The following is a 23,952-nucleotide window of genomic DNA, read 5'->3' on the forward strand; positions in this document are numbered from 1 at the left end:
TTATTCTCAAAGCCAATACTGTTTCAAAATGATGTATTTCAAAACAGACACGTCATACAATTGATGTATTTCATCTTTCAGTTGCTCAAGCGGTCCCGTAGTCTTACCAGAGTGCAGCGTAGAAGAGAAAGAAATGATTGAAAGCAAGAATTACTGTGGTTTGATCATCGATAATCACGGGCCGTTCAAGAAATGCCACTCTAAAGTAGCTCCAAGAGATTACTTTGTGAATTGTGTCTATGACCTTTGTGAGCTCAACATGGATGTTGACGCCCTGTGTAAGAGCCTACAGTCCTATGCAGATATGTGTCAAGCACACGGGGTCGATATACCACCTTGGCGGAACTCGACATTTTGTTGTAAGTACTTCTCTCTCTCTCTCTCTTTCTCTCTCTATATATATGTAATGCAGTGTGTTGAACCCCAGTACCTTTGTGAGTATTAGATAGTATTGTAAACCTCATTTGTTTGTCTTTGTCCATCTTGTTTTAGCCATACCGTGCGGACCAAACAGCCACTATGAGCCATGCAGCACTGCATGCCCTGCCTCCTGTGTTAATCCAAACGCTCCCTCCACTTGTAATCTGCCTTGCGTTGAAGGCTGTGTCTGTGACAGTGGGTATCTTCTGTACAACGACAGATGTGTGTCCAGTATGCAATGTGGATGCTGGCATGATGGAAAGCATTACCCTGCTGGATCTGAGTTCTGGACCGATGACACTTGTTCAACGAAATGCACGTGCCCTTCCCGAGGTGGGAAGTTAACATGTTCTGCGACCTCATGTCCTAAGGACTATTACTGCGGGATTTCCAATGGAGTGCCTGGCTGCTACCCGCATACCTATGGCATCTGCAGGGTTCATAATGACCCTCACTACAACACATTCGATAAAGCTACCCATCACTTCATGGGCACCTGCACCTATACATTAGCCAAGCTCTGCACTAATTCATCCTCGCTCCCATACTTCAACGTCGAAGCCAAGAATGAAAATCGGGGCCATCCTTCCATTTCCTATGTGCAGCAAGTTCACGTAGATGTTTACAATCACAGAATATCCATAGTGAGAGGGAACACTAGTAGAGTCTTGGTAAGTGTTGTGCCTTTCTTCCACAGAAGTATTTCAGCAAACCTCGAATGAGTGAAAACATAATGAAATATATATATATATATATATATATATATATATATATATATATATATATATATATATATATATATATATATATATATACTGTATATATATATATATTCTTTTAATCATTTGTAAATCGAAAATGAAAACTTCCAAAACCCTGGCATGTCACATTTCTAGAGCTTGTATTTATTGCTTTTCTGGTATAATGTATTTCACCATTTCTCTCCAGGTTGATGGTGTTTGGAGGACTCTTCCTGTCACGCTACTTGGAGGGGCGATAACTGCGGGCAGGAGTGGGAGATATGTAGTTTTGGGGACCGATTTCAAGCTCACAGTTTCTTATGATACTGATCACACTGTGGAAGTGAAAGTGCCCAGCTCTTATTTCAATGGGACTTGTGGCATGTGTGGCAATTACAACAATCTAAGAGCAGACGAGTACATGAAACCTGATGGGTCACAAGCAAAAGATAGTAATGAGCTTGGAAACAGTTGGCAAGTTGAAGATGGTGATTCCAGCTGTATGCCCAATCCACCCCCAGACTTCTGTCTGCCAGAAGCAGAGGAGCTCTATGAAAGTGACCGTTTCTGTGGTCTGATCACTAAAAAGGATGGCCCTTTTGCCAACTGTCTCTCTGTTGTTAATCCGGAGAGCTTCTTTGAGAGCTGTGTTTTTGATATGTGTGCATTATCTGGAGCCCAGCATTTGCTGTGTGATGCTTTACAAGCATATGCAGATGCCTGCCAGAGTGCTGGGGTGAACATTCCACCATGGAGAAATACTACCTTCTGTCGTAAGCAATTCCTCTTTACTTAACACCCACTATTCAAAACATAACAGCTGTAACATAATCGGAACCCTTTCGACAGTTAACCTTGTTTTATTTGCATTTGTTTTAGAAATCCCATGCCCAGCGAACAGTCATTACAACGTCTGCTCAAGCGCCTGTCCTGCAACCTGCACAGATCAGGGTGCGCCAGAGAACTGCAGCAGACCCTGCGTGGAGGGATGCGAGTGCAACAGAGGGTTTGTACTCAGTGGAGGGAGATGTGTTTCTCTTGACGCCTGTGGCTGCTGGCATAATGGCCAGTACTACGAGGTAAGGAGACTAATTGCACTTTGGAACTTCCTATTGGATGTTCTTGATAGACTTCGCACATAGACTTGCGTAAAAGCCAAGGCAATTTGTGTTCTGAGAGGAATACAACTAGCAAGAAGCAGCTTAGATACAGAAATGGTCAGCTTTGTTATTTTCTGATGAGTTACTTTTTGATGAGTTACTTTCTATATTTACACAGTGAAAACTATTTTACTCTCCTCTAAAAATCTGCCTTTGCTTTTGCTTCAAAACAGGGCCCTACCTGTTCAGTAATTCTATTTTCCTGCATTTTGTTGACAGAAAGATGAAGTTCTCATGGAAGAAAACTGTGAAAGAAGGTGTCAATGCCTGGGAAATGCATGGGCTTGCACACCAATGTCCTGTGGTCCTCAAGAAATCTGCAAAGTTCAAAATGGGCATTTGGGGTGTTATCCAGAAAGTACTGCTACTTGCCACATCTACGGTGACCCACACTATAAAACCTTTGATGGGAAACTTTACCATTTCCAGGGCGCTTGTAACTATACAGTGACGGAGACCTGTGGAAATACATCCGTCAGCTTCACAGTTACGACTCGAAACGAGCACAGGGGTAATCCAACGTGGACGGCCATCAACTCTGTTGCTCTTAAACTTGAAGATGTGCATATAGCTGTGAGAAAGAACAATCTGGTTTATGTGAGTTACATTTCACTGAACGGCTTTGCTTCACAATGCCTCTTCTTTTATGTAAACAGTTACAATCACCTTGGAATCGTTCATTCATATGTAAATCATTCATTCTTAAGAAAGTATGCACTTTCTCTGTTTCAGTTCTCTGCACAGTCATTTCAATTCATGTTTTGTAGGTGGACGATGTCCTGAAGACCACTCTTCCTTGGAGTCCCCGACCAGGGATAAGTGTATCTCAGAGTGGCTCTTATGTGGTGATTGACACCCACTTTGGCCTGCAGCTGAAGTTCAATGGAGACCATGAGCTTCTAGTCCACGTGACGGAGAGGTACCAAGGGAAGCTGTGTGGACTGTGTGGCACTTACACCAACAGCCAGAAAGATGACTTTATGAGGCCAGATAAAGTTGTGGTTCAGGATTTCAATGAGTTTGGGCACAGCTGGAGGGTGTCTGATGACAAGTGGCCGTAAGTGTTCTTTACTTTATGTTCGTACTTTACCTTCCATTAAAAGTTAGTAGGTGTGATAGATATATTTGTCCAGTATTCAAGGGAACTGGCCAGTGATCTGTTTCTGTTTTGTAAAAAGATGTGCTTCTGATCCGCCCCCACCTCCACCACTGTGCCCCCCAATCTTGGAACAAGAGGCTGAGCAGCACTGTGGGGTCCTCCTGGCTAAAGACGGACCATTTCAAACTTGCCATTCGTACATCCCACCGGTACAGTACTTTGAGAGCTGCGTCTATGACCAGTGTGCTACAACTGGAAGCACTGAACAGCTCTGCAATGCACTGGAATCATATGCTGCAGCCTGTGAAAATGCAGGAGTGAACCTTGGGGACTGGGAGAAAGACACTGTTTGCGGTAAACAGAATATCCTTTCTTATTATGAGACCGTCATGTTGTCCTAGCAGTATTATCCTAACTTCACCCAGCAGAATTATTATTCATTTGAATATAATTATTTCTTTGCAGAACGTCCCATCATCACAACACCAACTGCTGCATCAACTCCAACAGCCCTACCAGGAGGTACTGCACTAGTTGAAGTGTAATTCTTAAAAAGCTCCAGTTGTTGTTTAAAAAGTTTGAACTTTGTAAGATAGCATACTGAGAGCACGTAAACAGCATGGTGATGAAACTGAAATTGATTCTGATTCGCCATTAATCAGATTGTTCATTATTACTTATAGAAGTGCATTATTACAATTCCATGTCCCACAATGTCATTGATCACACTCTAGGTTGTCCTATGGACTGCAACTTTGACAGTGGCTTCTGTGAATGGACCCAGTCTACAACAGACAGGTTTGACTGGACAAGAATGCAAGGCGCAACACCTTCCCCGTACACAGGGCCATCTTATGACCACACCTCTGGAGGTAAGTGGCAGTGAAACATGTTGGATTAATGAGTGGTAGTCATGCTTTACTGGTTTCCTGCACAGATATATATATATATAAAATAAAAACTATAGAATTGATTCTGTTATTCATTTCAGGCAATGTTCTCTTACGTGGAAGTTATTTTATGATGTTGTTCTTGCTTTGCAGGCGGCCACTACGTTTATATTGAAGGCAATCTTGCTGACACAGGAGATGTAGCTCAACTGGTCAGTCCTGAATGCACGGCTACGGGGCCTCATTGCTTCCGATTCTGGTATCACATGTATGGAGTTGCTCGCACCATGGCCCTGAATGTGTATCTGGTTGAAAATTCAACTCCAGTACTGATGTGGACAGAAACAGGCAACAAAGGAGACAGGTGGAATTCAGCAGAGGTTGAACTGAACATCTCAGGAAGATTTAAGGTAAAGATTGTGCTTGGAAATACAACTGGGAATCACACCTTATCTGTACACTACAGGGTTACCATGCTTTTCTGATGCACACAATGAAAACATTGATTTTACAGATTATCTTAGAAGGAGTGAGGGGCAATGATTATCGATCTGATGTTGCTGTGGATGATGTGTCCATTGAATTCAGATCCTGCTCAGGTACTCCGACAGTCACGCCCCCCACACCCTCACCATCAACCACAACTACAACAGCAACAACCGTCACAACAATAGGATCCACGACTTCCGTGGAAACAGGTAAGGATTAGGGCCCACATGGTAAGAAACTGGAAACATTGTATCAATACATTCTACAGAGGTTTCATACAAAATAGACAGAGTTCCTTATTTCCAAGGCCATTCTGGGTCTTTCCTGCCTTCTTACAATTTCATTTGATCACATTTTTACATTAGGACATGTTCAGTTATGGAAACTGTAACCTTTGAGTTTCTATGATTTAGCAAAGTTATGAAATGCAATACCAACGGTCTACTTTTCTGCAGAGAGTGCTTGTGTTGTGTCGGGAGATCCTCACTACCAGACCTTTGACAAGCTAATGCATCATTTCATGGGGAACTGTACCTACACATTGTCCAAGCGGTGCAGTGCTAACAGCACCATGCCGTTCTTCAACGTTGAAGCTGCCAACGAATACAGAAGAGGCAATACACGTGTATCGTACGTGAGCTATGTGAATGTGGAGGTGGACAGCTACAGAATCACACTGCAGAAGAACAGAGTAGTTAAGGTACAGTATGGAATAGCTCTGCACTCGGTGCCATTGACCACTGTGTTCCTCACAGCCCAGAAAACAATAATGACAACTACATTACCGCTACCTGCAGGTCAATGGACAAATGGAGAACGTGCCGGTGACAGTGACACCAGGTTTACATGTTGGACTAAGTGGCCGCTATGTCATGGTTTCCACTGGTTTTGGACTGCGAGTTAAATTTGATGGAGACCACAGAGTGGAGGTCACCCTGCCCAGTTCTTTCCAAGAGAAGGTTTGTGGAATGTGCGGAAATTATAATGGAGATCAAGCAGATGATTTCCTGAATCCAGATGGAGAAATGGAACCAGACTCTTCCAGCCTGGGCAACAGTTGGCAGGTTCACAATCAGTCCAAGTATGTTTTATTCTCAAAGCCAATACTGTTTCAAAATTATGTATTTCAAAACAGACACGTCTTACAATTGATGTATTTCATCTTTCAGTTGCTCAAGCGGTCCCGTAGTCTTACCAGAGTGCAGCGTAGAAGAGAAAGAAATGATTGAAAGCAAGAATTACTGTGGTTTGATCATCGATAATAACGGGCCGTTCAAGAAATGCCACTCTAAAGTAGCTCCAAGAGATTACTTTGTGAATTGTGTCTATGACCTTTGTGAGCTCAACATGGATGTTGACGCCCTGTGTAAGAGCCTACAGTCCTATGCAGATATGTGTCAAGCACACGGGGTCGATATACCACCTTGGCGGAACTCGACATTTTGTTGTAAGTACTTCTCTCTCTCTCTCTCTTTCTCTCTCTATATATATGTAATGCAGTGTGTTGAACCCCAGTACCTTTGTGAGTATTAGATAGTATTGTAAACCTCATTTGTTTGTCTTTGTCCATCTTGTTTTAGCCATACCGTGCGGACCAAACAGCCACTATGAGCCATGCAGCACTGCATGCCCTGCCTCCTGTGTTAATCCAAACGCTCCCTCCACTTGTAATCTGCCTTGCGTTGAAGGCTGTGTCTGTGACAGTGGGTATCTTCTGTACAACGACAGATGTGTGTCCAGTATGCAATGTGGATGCTGGCATGATGGAAAGCATTACCCTGCTGGATCTGAGTTCTGGACCGATGACACTTGTTCAACGAAATGCACGTGCCCTTCCCGAGGTGGGAAGTTAACATGTTCTGCGACCTCATGTCCTAAGGACTATTACTGCGGGATTTCCAATGGAGTGCCTGGCTGCTACCCGCATACCTATGGCATCTGCAGGGTTCATAATGACCCTCACTACAACACATTCGATAAAGCTACCCATCACTTCATGGGCACCTGCACCTATACATTAGCCAAGCTCTGCACTAATTCATCCTCGCTCCCATACTTCAACGTCGAAGCCAAGAATGAAAATCGGGGCCATCCTTCCATTTCCTATGTGCAGCAAGTTCACGTAGATGTTTACAATCACAGAATATCCATAGTGAGAGGGAACACTAGTAGAGTCTTGGTAAGTGTTGTGCCTTTCTTCCACAGAAGTATTTCAGCAAACCTCGAATGAGTGAAAACATAATGATATATATATATATATATATATATATATATATATATATATATATATATATATACTGTATATATATATATATTCTTTTAATCATTTGTAAATCGAAAATGAAAACTTCCAAAACCCTGGCATGTCACATTTCTAGAGCTTGTATTTATTGCTTTTCTGGTATAATGTATTTCACCATTTCTCTCCAGGTTGATGGTGTTTGGAGGACTCTTCCTGTCACGCTACTTGGAGGGGCGATAACTGCGGGCAGGAGTGGGAGATATGTAGTTTTGGGGACCGATTTCAAGCTCACAGTTTCTTATGATACTGATCACACTGTGGAAGTGAAAGTGCCCAGCTCTTATTTCAATGGGACTTGTGGCATGTGTGGCAATTACAACAATCTAAGAGCAGACGAGTACATGAAACCTGATGGGTCACAAGCAAAAGATAGTAATGAGCTTGGAAACAGTTGGCAAGTTGAAGATGGTGATTCCAGCTGTATGCCCAATCCACCCCCAGACTTCTGTCTGCCAGAAGCAGAGGAGCTCTATGAAAGTGACCGTTTCTGTGGTCTGATCACTAAAAAGGATGGCCCTTTTGCCAACTGTCTCTCTGTTGTTAATCCGGAGAGCTTCTTTGAGAGCTGTGTTTTTGATATGTGTGCATTATCTGGAGCCCAGCATTTGCTGTGTGATGCTTTACAAGCATATGCAGATGCCTGCCAGAGTGCTGGGGTGAACATTCCACCATGGAGAAATACTACCTTCTGTCGTAAGCAATTCCTCTTTACTTAACACCCACTATTCAAAACATAACAGCTGTAACATAATCGGAACCCTTTCGACAGTTAACCTTGTTTTATTTGCATTTGTTTTAGAAATCCCATGCCCAGCGAACAGTCATTACAACGTCTGCTCAAGCGCCTGTCCTGCAACCTGCACAGATCAGGGTGCGCCAGAGAACTGCAGCAGACCCTGCGTGGAGGGATGCGAGTGCAACAGAGGGTTTGTACTCAGTGGAGGGAGATGTGTTTCTCTTGACGCCTGTGGCTGCTGGCATAATGGCCAGTACTACGAGGTAAGGAGACTAATTGCACTTTGGAACTTCCTATTGGATGTTCTTGATAGACTTCGCACATAGACTTGCATAAAAGCCAAGGCAATTTGTGTTCTGAGAGGAATACAACTAGCAAGAAGCAGCTTAGATACAGAAATGGTCAGCTTTGTTATTTTCTGATGAGTTACTTTTTGATGAGTTACTTTCTATATTTACACAGTGAAAACTATTTTACTCTCCTCTAAAAATCTGCCTTTGCTTTTGCTTCAAAACAGGGCCCTACCTGTTCAGTAATTCCATTTTCCTGCATTTTGTTGACAGAAAGATGAAGTTCTCATGGAAGAAAACTGTGAAAGAAGGTGTCAATGCCTGGGAAATGCATGGGCTTGCACACCAATGTCCTGTGGTCCTCAAGAAATCTGCAAAGTTCAAAATGGGCATTTGGGGTGTTATCCAGAAAGCACTGCTACTTGCCACATCTACGGTGACCCACACTATAAAACCTTTGATGGGAAACTTTACCATTTCCAGGGCGCTTGTAACTATACAGTGACGGAGACCTGTGGAAATACATCCGTCAGCTTCACAGTTACGACTCGAAACGAGCACAGGGGTAATCCAACGTGGACGGCCATCAACTCTGTTGCTCTTAAACTTGAAGATGTGCATATAGCTGTGAGAAAGAACAATCTGGTTTATGTGAGTTACATTTCACTGAACGGCTTTGCTTCACAATGCCTCTTCTTTTATGTAAACAGTTACAATCACCTTGGAATCGTTCATTCATATGTAAATCATTCATTCTTAAGAAAGTATGCACTTTCTCTGTTTCAGTTCTCTGCACAGTCATTTCAATTCATGTTTTGTAGGTGGACGATGTCCTGAAGACCACTCTTCCTTGGAGTCCCCGACCAGGGATAAGTGTATCTCAGAGTGGCTCTTATGTGGTGATTGACACCCACTTTGGCCTGCAGCTGAAGTTCAATGGAGACCATGAGCTTCTAGTCCACGTGACGGAGAGGTACCAAGGGAAGCTGTGTGGACTGTGTGGCACTTACACCAACAGCCAGAAAGATGACTTTATGAGGCCAGATAAAGTTGTGGTTCAGGATTTCAATGAGTTTGGGCACAGCTGGAGGGTGTCTGATGACAAGTGGCCGTAAGTGTTCTTTACTTTATGTTCGTACTTTACCTTCCATTAAAAGTTAGTAGGTGTGATAGATATATTTGTCCAGTATTCAAGGGAACTGGCCAGTGATCTGTTTCTGTTTTGTAAAAAGATGTGCTTCTGATCCGCCCCCACCTCCACCACTGTGCCCCCCAATCTTGGAACAAGAGGCTGAGCAGCACTGTGGGGTCCTCCTGGCTAAAGACGGACCATTTCAAACTTGCCATTCGTACATCCCACCGGTACAGTACTTTGAGAGCTGCGTCTATGACCAGTGTGCTACAACTGGAAGCACTGAACAGCTCTGCAATGCACTGGAATCATATGCTGCAGCCTGTGAAAATGCAGGAGTGAACCTTGGGGACTGGGAGAAAGACACTGTTTGCGGTAAACAGAATATCCTTTCTTATTATGAGACCGTCATGTTGTCCTAGCAGTATTATCCTAACTTCACCCAGCAGAATTATTATTCATTTGAATATAATTATTTCTTTGCAGAACGTCCCATCATCACAACACCAACTGCTGCATCAACTCCAACAGCCCTACCAGGAGGTACTGCACTAGTTGAAGTGTAATTCTTAAAAAGCTCCAGTTGTTGTTTAAAAAGTTTGAACTTTGTAAGATAGCATACTGAGAGCACGTAAACAGCATGGTGATGAAACTGAAATTGATTCTGATTCGCCATTAATCAGATTGTTCATTATTACTTATAGAAGTGCATTATTACAATTCCATGTCCCACAATGTCATTGATCACACTCTAGGTTGTCCTATGGACTGCAACTTTGACAGTGGCTTCTGTGAATGGACCCAGTCTACAACAGACAGGTTTGACTGGACAAGAATGCAAGGCGCAACACCTTCCCCGTACACAGGGCCATCTTATGACCACACCTCTGGAGGTAAGTGGCAGTGAAACATGTTGGATTAATGAGTGGTAGTCATGCTTTACTGGTTTCCTGCACAGATATATATATATATAAAATAAAAACTATAGAATTGATTCTGTTATTCATTTCAGGCAATGTTCTCTTACGTGGAAGTTATTTTATGATGTTGTTCTTGCTTTGCAGGCGGCCACTACGTTTATATTGAAGGCAATCTTGCTGACACAGGAGATGTAGCTCAACTGGTCAGTCCTGAATGCACGGCTACGGGGCCTCATTGCTTCCGATTCTGGTATCACATGTATGGAGTTGCTCGCACCATGGCCCTGAATGTGTATCTGGTTGAAAATTCAACTCCAGTACTGATGTGGACAGAAACAGGCAACAAAGGAGACAGGTGGAATTCAGCAGAGGTTGAACTGAACATCTCAGGAAGATTTAAGGTAAAGATTGTGCTTGGAAATACAACTGGGAATCACACCTTATCTGTACACTACAGGGTTACCATGCTTTTCTGATGCACACAATGAAAACATTGATTTTACAGATTATCTTAGAAGGAGTGAGGGGCAATGATTATCGATCTGATGTTGCTGTGGATGATGTGTCCATTGAATTCAGATCCTGCTCAGGTACTCCGACAGTCACGCCCCCCACACCCTCACCATCAACCACAACTACAACAGCAACAACCGTCACAACAATAGGATCCACGACTTCCGTGGAAACAGGTAAGGATTAGGGCCCACATGGTAAGAAACTGGAAACATTGTATCAATACATTCTACAGAGGTTTCATACAAAATAGACAGAGTTCCTTATTTCCAAGGCCATTCTGGGTCTTTCCTGCCTTCTTACAATTTCATTTGATCACATTTTTACATTAGGACATGTTCAGTTATGGAAACTGTAACCTTTGAGTTTCTATGATTTAGCAAAGTTATGAAATGCAATACCAACGGTCTACTTTTCTGCAGAGAGTGCTTGTGTTGTGTCGGGAGATCCTCACTACCAGACCTTTGACAAGCTAATGCATCATTTCATGGGGAACTGTACCTACACATTGTCCAAGCGGTGCAGTGCTAACAGCACCATGCCGTTCTTCAACGTTGAAGCTGCCAACGAATACAGAAGAGGCAATACACGTGTATCGTACGTGAGCTATGTGAATGTGGAGGTGGACAGCTACAGAATCACACTGCAGAAGAACAGAGTAGTTAAGGTACAGTATGGAATAGCTCTGCACTCGGTGCCATTGACCACTGTGTTCCTCACAGCCCAGAAAACAATAATGACAACTACATTACCGCTACCTGCAGGTCAATGGACAAATGGAGAACGTGCCGGTGACAGTGACACCAGGTTTACATGTTGGACTAAGTGGCCGCTATGTCATGGTTTCCACTGGTTTTGGACTGCGAGTTAAATTTGATGGAGACCACAGAGTGGAGGTCACCCTGCCCAGTTCTTTCCAAGAGAAGGTTTGTGGAATGTGCGGAAATTATAATGGAGATCAAGCAGATGATTTCCTGAATCCAGATGGAGAAATGGAACCAGACTCTTCCAGCCTGGGCAACAGTTGGCAGGTTCACAATCAGTCCAAGTATGTTTTATTCTCAAAGCCAATACTGTTTCAAAATGATGTATTTCAAAACAGACACGTCTTACAATTGATGTATTTCATCTTTCAGTTGCTCAAGCGGTCCCGTAGTCTTACCAGAGTGCAGCGTAGAAGAGAAAGAAATGATTGAAAGCAAGAATTACTGTGGTTTGATCATCGATAATAACGGGCCGTTCAAGAAATGCCACTCTAAAGTAGCTCCAAGAGATTACTTTGTGAATTGTGTCTATGACCTTTGTGAGCTCAACATGGATGTTGACGCCCTGTGTAAGAGCCTACAGTCCTATGCAGATATGTGTCAAGCACACGGGGTCGATATACCACCTTGGCGGAACTCGACATTTTGTTGTAAGTACTTCTCTCTCTCTCTCTCTTTCTCTCTCTATATATATGTAATGCAGTGTGTTGAACCCCAGTACCTTTGTGAGTATTAGATAGTATTGTAAACCTCATTTGTTTGTCTTTGTCCATCTTGTTTTAGCCATACCGTGCGGACCAAACAGCCACTATGAGCCATGCAGCACTGCATGCCCTGCCTCCTGTGTTAATCCAAACGCTCCCTCCACTTGTAATCTGCCTTGCGTTGAAGGCTGTGTCTGTGACAGTGGGTATCTTCTGTACAACGACAGATGTGTGTCCAGTATGCAATGTGGATGCTGGCATGATGGAAAGCATTACCCTGCTGGATCTGAGTTCTGGACCGATGACACTTGTTCAACGAAATGCACGTGCCCTTCCCGAGGTGGGAAGTTAACATGTTCTGCGACCTCATGTCCTAAGGACTATTACTGCGGGATTTCCAATGGAGTGCCTGGCTGCTACCCGCATACCTATGGCATCTGCAGGGTTCATAATGACCCTCACTACAACACATTCGATAAAGCTACCCATCACTTCATGGGCACCTGCACCTATACATTAGCCAAGCTCTGCACTAATTCATCCTCGCTCCCATACTTCAACGTCGAAGCCAAGAATGAAAATCGGGGCCATCCTTCCATTTCCTATGTGCAGCAAGTTCACGTAGATGTTTACAATCACAGAATATCCATAGTGAGAGGGAACACTAGTAGAGTCTTGGTAAGTGTTGTGCCTTTCTTCCACAGAAGTATTTCAGCAAACCTCGAATGAGTGAAAACATAATGATATATATATATATATATATATATATATATATATATATATACTGTATATATATATATATTCTTTTAATCATTTGTAAATCGAAAATGAAAACTTCCAAAACCCTGGCATGTCACATTTCTAGAGCTTGTATTTATTGCTTTTCTGGTATAATGTATTTCACCATTTCTCTCCAGGTTGATGGTGTTTGGAGGACTCTTCCTGTCACGCTACTTGGAGGGGCGATAACTGCGGGCAGGAGTGGGAGATATGTAGTTTTGGGGACCGATTTCAAGCTCACAGTTTCTTATGATACTGATCACACTGTGGAAGTGAAAGTGCCCAGCTCTTATTTCAATGGGACTTGTGGCATGTGTGGCAATTACAACAATCTAAGAGCAGACGAGTACATGAAACCTGATGGGTCACAAGCAAAAGATAGTAATGAGCTTGGAAACAGTTGGCAAGTTGAAGATGGTGATTCCAGCTGTATGCCCAATCCACCCCCAGACTTCTGTCTGCCAGAAGCAGAGGAGCTCTATGAAAGTGACCGTTTCTGTGGTCTGATCACTAAAAAGGATGGCCCTTTTGCCAACTGTCTCTCTGTTGTTAATCCGGAGAGCTTCTTTGAGAGCTGTGTTTTTGATATGTGTGCATTATCTGGAGCCCAGCATTTGCTGTGTGATGCTTTACAAGCATATGCAGATGCCTGCCAGAGTGCTGGGGTGAACATTCCACCATGGAGAAATACTACCTTCTGTCGTAAGCAATTCCTCTTTACTTAACACCCACTATTCAAAACATAACAGCTGTAACATAATCGGAACCCTTTCGACAGTTAACCTTGTTTTATTTGCATTTGTTTTAGAAATCCCATGCCCAGCGAACAGTCATTACAACGTCTGCTCAAGCGCCTGTCCTGCAACCTGCACAGATCAGGGTGCGCCAGAGAACTGCAGCAGACCCTGCGTGGAGGGATGCGAGTGCAACAGAGGGTTTGTACTCAGTGGAGGGAGATGTGTTTCTCTTGACGCCTGTGGCTGCTGGCATAATGGCCAGTACTACGAGGTAAGGAGACTAATTGCACTTTGGAACTTCCTATTGGATGTTCTTGATAGACTTCGCACATAGACTTGCATAAAAGCCAAGGCAATTTGTGTTCTGAGAGGAATACAACTAGCAAGAAGCAGCTTAGATACAGAAATGGTCAGCTTTGTTATTTTCTGATGAGTTACTTTTTGATGAGTTACTTTCTATATTTACACAGTGAAAACTATTTTACTCTCCTCTAAAAATCTGCCTTTGCTTTTGCTTCAAAACAGGGCCCTACCTGTTCAGTAATTCCATTTTCCTGCATTTTGTTGACAGAAAGATGAAGTTCTCATGGAAGAAAACTGTGAAAGAAGGTGTCAATGCCTGGGAAATGCATGGGCTTGCACACCAATGTCCTGTGGTCCTCAAGAAATCTGCAAAGTTCAAAATGGGCATTTGGGGTGTTATCCAGAAAGCACTGCTACTTGCCACATCTACGGTGACCCACACTATAAAACCTTTGATGGGAAACTTTACCATTTCCAGGGCGCTTGTAACTATACAGTGACGGAGACCTGTGGAAATACATCCGTCAGCTTCACAGTTACGACTCGAAACGAGCACAGGGGTAATCCAACGTGGACGGCCATCAACTCTGTTGCTCTTAAACTTGAAGATGTGCATATAGCTGTGAGAAAGAACAATCTGGTTTATGTGAGTTACATTTCACTGAACGGCTTTGCTTCACAATGCCTCTTCTTTTATGTAAACAGTTACAATCACCTTGGAATCGTTCATTCATATGTAAATCATTCATTCTTAAGAAAGTATGCACTTTCTCTGTTTCAGTTCTCTGCACAGTCATTTCAATTCATGTTTTGTAGGTGGACGATGTCCTGAAGACCACTCTTCCTTGGAGTCCCCGACCAGGGATAAGTGTATCTCAGAGTGGCTCTTATGTGGTGATTGACACCCACTTTGGCCTGCAGCTGAAGTTCAATGGAGACCATGAGCTTCTAGTCCACGTGACGGAGAGGTACCAAGGGAAGCTGTGTGGACTGTGTGGCACTTACACCAACAGCCAGAAAGATGACTTTATGAGGCCAGATAAAGTTGTGGTTCAGGATTTCAATGAGTTTGGGCACAGCTGGAGGGTGTCTGATGACAAGTGGCCGTAAGTGTTCTTTACTTTATGTTCGTACTTTACCTTCCATTAAAAGTTAGTAGGTGTGATAGATATATTTGTCCAGTATTCAAGGGAACTGGCCAGTGATCTGTTTCTGTTTTGTAAAAAGATGTGCTTCTGATCCGCCCCCACCTCCACCACTGTGCCCCCCAATCTTGGAACAAGAGGCTGAGCAGCACTGTGGGGTCCTCCTGGCTAAAGACGGACCATTTCAAACTTGCCATTCGTACATCCCACCGGTACAGTACTTTGAGAGCTGCGTCTATGACCAGTGTGCTACAACTGGAAGCACTGAACAGCTCTGCAATGCACTGGAATCATATGCTGCAGCCTGTGAAAATGCAGGAGTGAACCTTGGGGACTGGGAGAAAGACACTGTTTGCGGTAAACAGAATATCCTTTCTTATTATGAGACCGTCATGTTGTCCTAGCAGTATTATCCTAACTTCACCCAGCAGAATTATTATTCATTTGAATATAATTATTTCTTTGCAGAACGTCCCATCATCACAACACCAACTGCTGCATCAACTCCAACAGCCCTACCAGGAGGTACTGCACTAGTTGAAGTGTAATTCTTAAAAAGCTCCAGTTGTTGTTTAAAAAGTTTGAACTTTGTAAGATAGCATACTGAGAGCACGTAAACAGCATGGTGATGAAACTGAAATTGATTCTGATTCGCCATTAATCAGATTGTTCATTATTACTTATAGAAGTGCATTATTACAATTCCATGTCCCACAATGTCATTGATCACACTCTAGGTTGTCCTATGGACTGCAACTTTGACAGTGGCTTCTGTGAATGGACCCAGTCTACAACAGACAGGTTTGACTGGACAAGAATGCAAGGCGCAACACCTTCCCCGTACACAGGGCCATCTTATGACCACACCTCTGGAGGTAAGTGGCAGTGAAACATGTTGGATTAATGAGTGGTAGTCATGCTTTACTGGTTTCCTGCACAGATATATATATATATAAAATAAAAACTATAGAATTGATTCTGTTATTCATTTCAGGCAATGTTCTCTTACGTGGAAGTTATTTTATGATGTTGTTCTTGCTTTGCAGGCGGCCACTACGTTTATATTGAAGGCAATCTTGCTGACACAGGAGATGTAGCTCAACTGGTCAGTCCTGAATGCACGGCTACGGGGCCTCATTGCTTCCGATTCTGGTATCACATGTATGGAGTTGCTCGCACCATGGCCCTGAATGTGTATCTGGTTGAAAATTCAACTCCAGTACTGATGTGGACAGAAACAGGCAACAAAGGAGACAGGTGGAATTCAGCAGAGGTTGAACTGAACATCTCAGGAAGATTTAAGGTAAAGATTGTGCTTGGAAATACAACTGGGAATCACACCTTATCTGTACACTACAGGGTTACCATGCTTTTCTGATGCACACAATGAAAACATTCATTTTACAGATTATCTTAGAAGGAGTGAGGGGCAATGATTATCGATCTGATGTTGCTGTGGATGATGTGTCCATTGAATTCAGATCCTGCTCAGGTACTCCGACAGTCACGCCCCCCACACCCTCACCATCAACCACAACTACAACAGCAACAACCGTCACAACAATAGGATCCACGACTTCCGTGGAAACAGGTAAGGATTAGGGCCCACATGGTAAGAAACTGGAAACATTGTATCAATACATTCTACAGAGGTTTCATACAAAATAGACAGAGTTCCTTATTTCCAAGGCCATTCTGGGTCTTTCCTGCCTTCTTACAATTTCATTTGATCACATTTTTACATTAGGACATGTTCAGTTATGGAAACTGTAACCTTTGAGTTTCTATGATTTAGCAAAGTTATGAAATGCAATACCAACGGTCTACTTTTCTGCAGAGAGTGCTTGTGTTGTGTCGGGAGATCCTCACTACCAGACCTTTGACAAGCTAATGCATCATTTCATGGGGAACTGTACCTACACATTGTCCAAGCGGTGCAGTGCTAACAGCACCATGCCGTTCTTCAACGTTGAAGCTGCCAACGAATACAGAAGAGGCAATACACGTGTATCGTACGTGAGCTATGTGAATGTGGAGGTGGACAGCTACAGAATCACACTGCAGAAGAACAGAGTAGTTAAGGTACAGTATGGAATAGCTCTGCACTCGGTGCCATTGACCACTGTGTTCCTCACAGCCCAGAAAACAATAATGACAACTACATTACCGCTACCTGCAGGTCAATGGACAAATGGAGAACGTGCCGGTGACAGTGACACCAGGTTTACATGTTGGACTAAGTGGCCGCTATGTCATGGTTTCCACTGGTTTTGGACTGCGAGTTAAATTTGATGGAGACCACAGAGTGGAGGTCACCCTGCCCAGTTCTTTCCAAGAGAAGGTTTGTGGAATGTGCGGAAATTATAATGGAGATCAAGCAGATGATTTCCTGAATCCAGATGGAGAAATGGAACCAGACTCTTCCAGCCTGGGCAACAGTTGGCAGGTTCACAATCAGTCCAAGTATGTTTTATTCTCAAAGCCAATACTGTTTCAAAATGATGTATTTCAAAACAGACACGTCTTACAATTGATGTATTTCATCTTTCAGTTGCTCAAGCGGTCCCGTAGTCTTACCAGAGTGCAGCGTAGAAGAGAAAGAAATGATTGAAAGCAAGAATTACTGTGGTTTGATCATCGATAATAACGGGCCGTTCAAGAAATGCCACTCTAAAGTAGCTCCAAGAGATTACTTTGTGAATTGTGTCTATGACCTTTGTGAGCTCAACATGGATGTTGACGCCCTGTGTAAGAGCCTACAGTCCTATGCAGATATGTGTCAAGCACACGGGGTCGATATACCACCTTGGCGGAACTCGACATTTTGTTGTAAGTACTTCTCTCTCTCTCTCTCTTTCTCTCTCTATATATATGTAATGCAGTGTGTTGAACCCCAGTACCTTTGTGAGTATTAGATAGTATTGTAAACCTCATTTGTTTGTCTTTGTCCATCTTGTTTTAGCCATACCGTGCGGACCAAACAGCCACTATGAGCCATGCAGCACTGCATGCCCTGCCTCCTGTGTTAATCCAAACGCTCCCTCCACTTGTAATCTGCCTTGCGTTGAAGGCTGTGTCTGTGACAGTGGGTATCTTCTGTACAACGACAGATGTGTGTCCAGTATGCAATGTGGATGCTGGCATGATGGAAAGCATTACCCTGCTGGATCTGAGTTCTGGACCGATGACACTTGTTCAACGAAATGCACGTGCCCTTCCCGAGGTGGGAAGTTAACATGTTCTGCGACCTCATGTCCTAAGGACTATTACTGCGGGATTTCCAATGGAGTGCCTGGCTGCTACCCGCATACCTATGGCAGCTGCAGGGTTCATAATGACCCTCACTACAACACATTCGATAAAGCTACCCATCACTTCATGGGCACCTGCACCTATACATTAGCCAAGCTCTGCACTAATTCATCCTCGCTCCCATACTTCAACGTCGAAGCCAAGAATGAAAATCGGGGCCATCCTTCCATTTCCTATGTGCAGCAAGTTCATGTAGATGTTTACAATCACAGAATATCCATAGTGAGAGGGAACACTAGTAGAGTCTTGGTAAGTGTTGTGCCTTTCTTCCACAGAAGTATTTCAGCAAACCTCGAATGAGTGAAAACATAATGAAATATATATATATATATATATATATATATATATATATATATATATATATATATATATATATATATATATATATATATACTGTATATATATATATTCTTTTAATCATTTGTAAATCGAAAATGAAAACTTCCAAAACCCTGGCATGTCACATTTCTAGAGCTTGTATTTATTGCTTTTCTGGTATAATGTATTTCACCATTTCTCTCCAGGTTGATGGTGTTTGGAGGACTCTTCCTGTCACGCTACTTGGAGGGGCGATAACTGCGGGCAGGAGTGGGAGATATGTAGTTTTGGGGACCGATTTCAAGCTCACAGTTTCTTATGATACTGATCACACTGTGGAAGTGAAAGTGCCCAGCTCTTATTTCAATGGGACTTGTGGCATGTGTGGCAATTACAACAATCTAAGAGCAGACGAGTACATGAAACCTGATGGGTCACAAGCAAAAGATAGTAATGAGCTTGGAAACAGTTGGCAAGTTGAAGATGGTGATTCCAGCTGTATGCCCAATCCACCCCCAGACTTCTGTCTGCCAGAAGCAGAGGAGCTCTATGAAAGTGACCGTTTCTGTGGTCTGATCACTAAAAAGGATGGCCCTTTTGCCAACTGTCTCTCTGTTGTTAATCCGGAGAGCTTCTTTGAGAGCTGTGTTTTTGATATGTGTGCATTATCTGGAGCCCAGCATTTGCTGTGTGATGCTTTACAAGCATATGCAGATGCCTGCCAGAGTGCTGGGGTGAACATTCCACCATGGAGAAATACTACCTTCTGTCGTAAGCAATTCCTCTTTACTTAACACCCACTATTCAAAACATAACAGCTGTAACATAATCGGAACCCTTTCGACAATTAACCTTGTTTTATTTGCATTTGTTTTAGAAATCCCATGCCCAGCGAACAGTCATTACAACATCTGCTCAAGCGCCTGTCCTGCAACCTGCACAGATCAGGGCGCGCCAGAGAACTGCAGCAGACCCTGCGTGGAGGGATGCGAGTGCAACAGAGGGTTTGTACTCAGTGGAGGGAGATGTGTTTCTCTTGACGCCTGTGGCTGCTGGCATAATGGCCAGTACTACGAGGTAAGGAGACTAATTGCACTTTGGAACTTCCTATTGGATGTTCTTGATAGACTTCGCACATAGACTTGCGTAAAAGCCAAGGCAATTTGTGTTCTGAGAGGAATACAACTAGCAAGAAGCAGCTTAGATACAGAAATGGTCAGCTTTGTTATTTTCTGATGAGTTACTTTTTGATGAGTTACTTTCTATATTTACACAGTGAAAACTATTTTACTCTCCTCTAAAAATCTGCCTTTGCTTTTGCTTCAAAACAGGGCCCTACCTGTTCAGTAATTCTATTTTCCTGCATTTTGTTGACAGAAAGATGAAGTTCTCATGGAAGAAAACTGTGAAAGAAGGTGTCAATGCCTGGGAAATGCATGGGCTTGCACACCAATGTCCTGTGGTCCTCAAGAAATCTGCAAAGTTCAAAATGGGCATTTGGGGTGTTATCCAGAAAGTACTGCTACTTGCCACATCTACGGTGACCCACACTATAAAACCTTTGATGGGAAACTTTACCATTTCCAGGGCGCTTGTAACTATACAGTGACGGAGACCTGTGGAAATACATCCGTCAGCTTCACAGTTACGACTCGAAACGAGCACAGGGGTAATCCAACGTGGACGGCCATCAACTCTGTTGCTCTTAAACTTGAAGATGTGCATATAGCTGTGAGAAAGAACAATCTGGTTTATGTGAGTTACATTTCACTGAACGGCTTTGCTTCACAATGCCTCTTCTTTTATGTAAACAGTTACAATCACCTTGGAATCGTTCATTCATATGTAAATCATTCATTCTTAAGAAAGTATGCACTTTCTCTGTTTCAGTTCTCTGCACAGTCATTTCAATTCATGTTTTGTAGGTGGACGATGTCCTGAAGACCACTCTTCCTTGGAGTCCCCGACCAGGGATAAGTGTATCTCAGAGTGGCTCTTATGTGGTGATTGACACCCACTTTGGCCTGCAGCTGAAGTTCAATGGAGACCATGAGCTTCTAGTCCACGTGACGGAGAGGTACCAAGGGAAGCTGTGTGGACTGTGTGGCACTTACACCAACAGCCAGAAAGATGACTTTATGAGGCCAGATAAAGTTGTGGTTCAGGATTTCAATGAGTTTGGGCACAGCTGGAGGGTGTCTGATGACAAGTGGCCGTAAGTGTTCTTTACTTTATGTTCGTACTTTACCTTCCATTAAAAGTTAGTAGGTGTGATAGATATATTTGTCCAGTATTCAAGGGAACTGGCCAGTGATCTGTTTCTGTTTTGTAAAAAGATGTGCTTCTGATCCGCCCCCACCTCCACCACTGTGCCCCCCAATCTTGGAACAAGAGGCTGAGCAGCACTGTGGGGTCCTCCTGGCTAAAGACGGACCATTTCAAACTTGCCATTCGTACATCCCACCGGTACAGTACTTTGAGAGCTGCGTCTATGACCAGTGTGCTACAACTGGAAGCACTGAACAGCTCTGCAATGCACTGGAATCATATGCTGCAGCCTGTGAAAATGCAGGAGTGAACCTTGGGGACTGGGAGAAAGACACTGTTTGCGGTAAACAGAATATCCTTTCTTATTATGAGACCGTCATGTTGTCCTAGCAGTATTATCCTAACTTCACCCAGCAGAATTATTATTCATTTGAATATAATTATTTCTTTGCAGAACGTCCCATCATCACAACACCAACTGCTGCATCAACTCCAACAGCCCTACCAGGAGGTACTGCACTAGTTGAAGTGTAATTCTTAAAACGCTCCAGTTGTTGTTTAAAAAGTTTGAACTTTGTAAGATAGCATACTGAGAGCACGTAAACAGCATGGTGATGAAACTGAAATTGATTCTGATTCGCCATTAATCAGATTGTTCATTATTACTTATAGAAGTGCATTATTACAATTCCATGTCCCACAATGTCATTGATCACATTCTAGGTTGTCCTATGGACTGCAACTTTGACAGTGGCTTATGTGAATGGACCCAGTCTACAACAGACAGGTTTGACTGGACAAGAATGCAAGGCGCAACACCTTCCCCGTACACAGGGCCATCTTATGACCACACCTCTGGAGGTAAGTGGCAGTGAAACATGTTGGATTAATGAGTGGTAGTCATGCTTTACTGGTTTCCTGCACAGATATATATATATATAAAATAAAAACTATAGAATTGATTCTGTTATTCATTTCAGGCAATGTTCTCTTACGTGGAAGTTATTTTATGATGTTGTTCTTGCTTTGCAGGCGGCCACTACGTTTATATTGAAGGCAATCTTGCTGACACAGGAGATGTAGCTCAACTGGTCAGTCCTGAATGCACGGCTACGGGGCCTCATTGCTTCCGATTCTGGTATCACATGTATGGAGTTGCTCGCACCATGGCCCTGAATGTGTATCTGGTTGAAAATTCAACTCCAGTACTGATGTGGACAGAAACAGGCAACAAAGGAGACAGGTGGAATTCAGCAGAGGTTGAACTGAACATCTCAGGAAGATTTAAGGTAAAGATTGTGCTTGGAAATACAACTGGGAATCACATCTTATCTGTACACTACAGGGTTACCATGCTTTTCTGATGCACACAATGAAAACATTCATTTTACAGATTATCTTAGAAGGAGTGAGGGGCAATGATTATCGATCTGATGTTGCTGTGGATGATGTGTCCATTGAATTCAGATCCTGCTCAGGTACTCCGACAGTCACGCCCCCCACACCCTCACCATCAACCACAACTACAACAGCAACAACCGTCACAACAATAGGATCCACGACTTCCGTGGAAACAGGTAAGGATTAGGGCCCACATGGTAAGAAACTGGAAACATTGTATCAATACATTCTACAGAGGTTTCATACAAAATAGACAGAGTTCCTTATTTCCAAGGCCATTCTGGGTCTTTCCTGCCTTCTTACAATTTCATTTGATCACATTTTTACATTAGGACATGTTCAGTTGTGGAAACTGTAACCTTTGAGTTTCTATGAGTAAGCAAAGTTATGAAATGCAATACCAACGGTCTACTTTTCTGCAGAGAGTGCTTGTGTTGTGTCGGGAGATCCTCACTACCAGACCTTTGACAAGCTAATGCATCATTTCATGGGGAACTGTACCTACACATTGTCCAAGCGGTGCAGTGCTAACAGCACCATGCCGTTCTTCAACGTTGAAGCTGCCAACGAATACAGAAGAGGCAATACACGTGTATCGTACGTGAGCTATGTGAATGTGGAGGTGGACAGCTACAGAATCACACTGCAGAAGAACAGAGTAGTTAAGGTACAGTATGGAATAGCTCTGCACTCGGTGCCATTGACCACTGTGTTCCTCACAGCCCAGAAAACAATAATGACAACTACATTACCGCTACCTGCAGGTCAATGGACAAATGGAGAACGTGCCGGTGACAGTGACACCAGGTTTACATGTTGGACTAAGTGGCCGCTATGTCATGGTTTCCACTGGTTTTGGACTGCGAGTTAAATTTGATGGAGACCACAGAGTGGAGGTCACCCTGCCCAGTTCTTTCCAAGAGAAGGTTTGTGGAATGTGCGGAAATTATAATGGAGATCAAGCAGATGATTTCCTGAATCCAGATGGAGAAATGGAACCAGACTCTTCCAGCCTGGGCAACAGTTGGCAGGTTCACAATCAGTCCAAGTATGTTTTATTCTCAAAGCCAATACTGTTTCAAAATGATGTATTTCAAAACAGACACGTCTTACAATTGATGTATTTCATCTTTCAGTTGCTCAAGCGGTCCCGTAGTCTTACCAGAGTGCAGCGTAGAAGAGAAAGAAATGATTGAAAGCAAGAATTACTGTGGTTTGATCATCGATAATAACGGGCCGTTCAAGAAATGCCACTCTAAAGTAGCTCCAAGAGATTACTTTGTGAATTGTGTCTATGACCTTTGTGAGCTCAACATGGATGTTGACGCCCTGTGTAAGAGCCTACAGTCCTATGCAGATATGTGTCAAGCACACGGGGTCGATATACCACCTTGGCGGAACTCGACATTTTGTTGTAAGTACTTCTCTCTCTCTCTCTCTTTCTCTCTCTATATATATGTAATGCAGTGTGTTGAACCCCAGTACCTTTGTGAGTATTAGATAGTATTGTAAACCTCATTTGTTTGTCT

At 43.2% G+C, this 23,952-nt stretch overlaps 8 protein-coding genes across 8 annotated transcripts in view; all 8 read left to right on the forward strand.

Annotated features, from left to right (window-relative positions):
• The window catches only part of LOC131740009 (IgGFc-binding protein-like), a 7,281-nt gene extending 3,317 nt beyond the window's left edge, over positions 1-3,964 (forward strand). Inside the window, exons 6-12 of the mRNA XM_059034181.1 lie at positions 82-359; positions 493-1,091; positions 1,369-1,933; positions 2,040-2,239; positions 3,088-3,377; positions 3,499-3,773; positions 3,885-3,964. Of these exons, the coding sequence (XP_058890164.1) occupies positions 82-359; positions 493-1,091; positions 1,369-1,933; positions 2,040-2,239; positions 3,088-3,377; positions 3,499-3,773; positions 3,885-3,964 (2,287 nt within the window). The remainder of the gene's footprint in view (positions 1-81; positions 360-492; positions 1,092-1,368; positions 1,934-2,039; positions 2,240-3,087; positions 3,378-3,498; positions 3,774-3,884) is intronic.
• Positions 3,965-4,232: 268 nt separating this feature from the next.
• On the forward strand, positions 4,233-5,018 carry LOC131740010 (thyroid hormone-induced protein B-like). Its single transcript, XM_059034182.1, has 3 exons — positions 4,233-4,291; positions 4,463-4,719; positions 4,824-5,018. The coding sequence occupies exons 1-3, from the start codon at positions 4,234-4,236 to the stop codon at positions 5,016-5,018; spliced, it is 510 nt and encodes a 169-aa protein (XP_058890165.1). The 5' UTR covers position 4,233.
• A 351-nt stretch (positions 5,019-5,369) lies between these two features.
• Positions 5,370-7,816, forward strand: LOC131740011 (zonadhesin-like). The gene is made up of 5 exons (XM_059034183.1): positions 5,370-5,498; positions 5,596-5,879; positions 5,968-6,245; positions 6,379-6,977; positions 7,229-7,816. The coding sequence occupies exons 1-5, from the start codon at positions 5,370-5,372 to the stop codon at positions 7,814-7,816; spliced, it is 1,878 nt and encodes a 625-aa protein (XP_058890166.1).
• A 266-nt stretch (positions 7,817-8,082) lies between these two features.
• On the forward strand, positions 8,083-9,824 carry LOC131740012 (zonadhesin-like). The gene is made up of 5 exons (XM_059034184.1): positions 8,083-8,099; positions 8,400-8,562; positions 8,948-9,237; positions 9,359-9,633; positions 9,745-9,824. The coding sequence occupies exons 1-5, from the start codon at positions 8,083-8,085 to the stop codon at positions 9,822-9,824; spliced, it is 825 nt and encodes a 274-aa protein (XP_058890167.1).
• A 268-nt stretch (positions 9,825-10,092) lies between these two features.
• On the forward strand, positions 10,093-10,878 carry LOC131740013 (thyroid hormone-induced protein B-like). Its single transcript, XM_059034185.1, has 3 exons — positions 10,093-10,151; positions 10,323-10,579; positions 10,684-10,878. Exons 1-3 carry the CDS (start codon positions 10,094-10,096, stop codon positions 10,876-10,878), a joined length of 510 nt encoding a protein of 169 aa, XP_058890168.1. The 5' UTR covers position 10,093.
• A 351-nt stretch (positions 10,879-11,229) lies between these two features.
• On the forward strand, positions 11,230-15,672 carry LOC131740014 (IgGFc-binding protein-like). The gene is made up of 9 exons (XM_059034186.1): positions 11,230-11,358; positions 11,456-11,739; positions 11,828-12,105; positions 12,239-12,837; positions 13,077-13,641; positions 13,748-13,947; positions 14,796-15,085; positions 15,207-15,481; positions 15,593-15,672. Exons 1-9 carry the CDS (start codon positions 11,230-11,232, stop codon positions 15,670-15,672), a joined length of 2,700 nt encoding a protein of 899 aa, XP_058890169.1.
• A 2,735-nt stretch (positions 15,673-18,407) lies between these two features.
• LOC131740015 (alpha-tectorin) lies at positions 18,408-19,548 on the forward strand. Its single transcript, XM_059034187.1, has 3 exons — positions 18,408-18,412; positions 18,445-18,685; positions 18,961-19,548. The coding sequence occupies exons 1-3, from the start codon at positions 18,408-18,410 to the stop codon at positions 19,546-19,548; spliced, it is 834 nt and encodes a 277-aa protein (XP_058890170.1).
• A 266-nt stretch (positions 19,549-19,814) lies between these two features.
• The window catches only part of LOC117419277 (IgGFc-binding protein-like), a 31,429-nt gene continuing 27,291 nt past the window's right edge, over positions 19,815-23,952 (forward strand). The window contains exons 1-11 of the mRNA XM_059034188.1: positions 19,815-19,831; positions 20,132-20,270; positions 20,680-20,969; positions 21,091-21,365; positions 21,477-21,533; positions 21,746-21,883; positions 22,055-22,311; positions 22,416-22,599; positions 22,870-23,090; positions 23,188-23,471; positions 23,560-23,837. Of these exons, the coding sequence (XP_058890171.1) occupies positions 19,815-19,831; positions 20,132-20,270; positions 20,680-20,969; positions 21,091-21,365; positions 21,477-21,533; positions 21,746-21,883; positions 22,055-22,311; positions 22,416-22,599; positions 22,870-23,090; positions 23,188-23,471; positions 23,560-23,837 (2,140 nt within the window). The remainder of the gene's footprint in view (positions 19,832-20,131; positions 20,271-20,679; positions 20,970-21,090; positions 21,366-21,476; positions 21,534-21,745; positions 21,884-22,054; positions 22,312-22,415; positions 22,600-22,869; positions 23,091-23,187; positions 23,472-23,559; positions 23,838-23,952) is intronic.

Source organism: Acipenser ruthenus, chromosome 12, assembly GCF_902713425.1.
Source record: "Acipenser ruthenus chromosome 12, fAciRut3.2 maternal haplotype, whole genome shotgun sequence".
NCBI classification, from domain to species: Eukaryota; Metazoa; Chordata; class Actinopteri; order Acipenseriformes; family Acipenseridae; genus Acipenser; species Acipenser ruthenus.

Coding starts and splice junctions, on each gene's coding strand:
- LOC131740015 (XM_059034187.1), top strand. Junction 18,686..18,960: donor GGAACACTAGTAGAGTCTTG/GTAAGTGTTGTG, acceptor ATTTCTCTCCAG/GTTGATGGTGTTTGGAGGAC.
- LOC131740010 (XM_059034182.1), top strand. CDS start 4,234: ATGCAAGGCGCAACACCTTCCCCGTACACAGGGCCATCTTATGACCAC. Junction 4,292..4,462: donor TTATGACCACACCTCTGGAG/GTAAGTGGCAGT, acceptor CTTGCTTTGCAG/GCGGCCACTACGTTTATATT. Junction 4,720..4,823: donor ACATCTCAGGAAGATTTAAG/GTAAAGATTGTG, acceptor TTGATTTTACAG/ATTATCTTAGAAGGAGTGAG.
- LOC131740013 (XM_059034185.1), top strand. CDS start 10,094: ATGCAAGGCGCAACACCTTCCCCGTACACAGGGCCATCTTATGACCAC. Junction 10,152..10,322: donor TTATGACCACACCTCTGGAG/GTAAGTGGCAGT, acceptor CTTGCTTTGCAG/GCGGCCACTACGTTTATATT. Junction 10,580..10,683: donor ACATCTCAGGAAGATTTAAG/GTAAAGATTGTG, acceptor TTGATTTTACAG/ATTATCTTAGAAGGAGTGAG.
- LOC131740011 (XM_059034183.1), top strand. CDS start 5,370: ATGCCGTTCTTCAACGTTGAAGCTGCCAACGAATACAGAAGAGGCAAT. Junction 6,246..6,378: donor GCGGAACTCGACATTTTGTT/GTAAGTACTTCT, acceptor ATCTTGTTTTAG/CCATACCGTGCGGACCAAAC. Junction 6,978..7,228: donor GGAACACTAGTAGAGTCTTG/GTAAGTGTTGTG, acceptor ATTTCTCTCCAG/GTTGATGGTGTTTGGAGGAC.
- LOC131740014 (XM_059034186.1), top strand. CDS start 11,230: ATGCCGTTCTTCAACGTTGAAGCTGCCAACGAATACAGAAGAGGCAAT. Junction 13,642..13,747: donor GAGAAATACTACCTTCTGTC/GTAAGCAATTCC, acceptor CATTTGTTTTAG/AAATCCCATGCCCAGCGAAC. Junction 15,482..15,592: donor GGAGAAAGACACTGTTTGCG/GTAAACAGAATA, acceptor ATTTCTTTGCAG/AACGTCCCATCATCACAACA.
- LOC131740012 (XM_059034184.1), top strand. Junction 8,563..8,947: donor TGCTACTTGCCACATCTACG/GTGACCCACACT, acceptor CATGTTTTGTAG/GTGGACGATGTCCTGAAGAC. Junction 9,634..9,744: donor GGAGAAAGACACTGTTTGCG/GTAAACAGAATA, acceptor ATTTCTTTGCAG/AACGTCCCATCATCACAACA.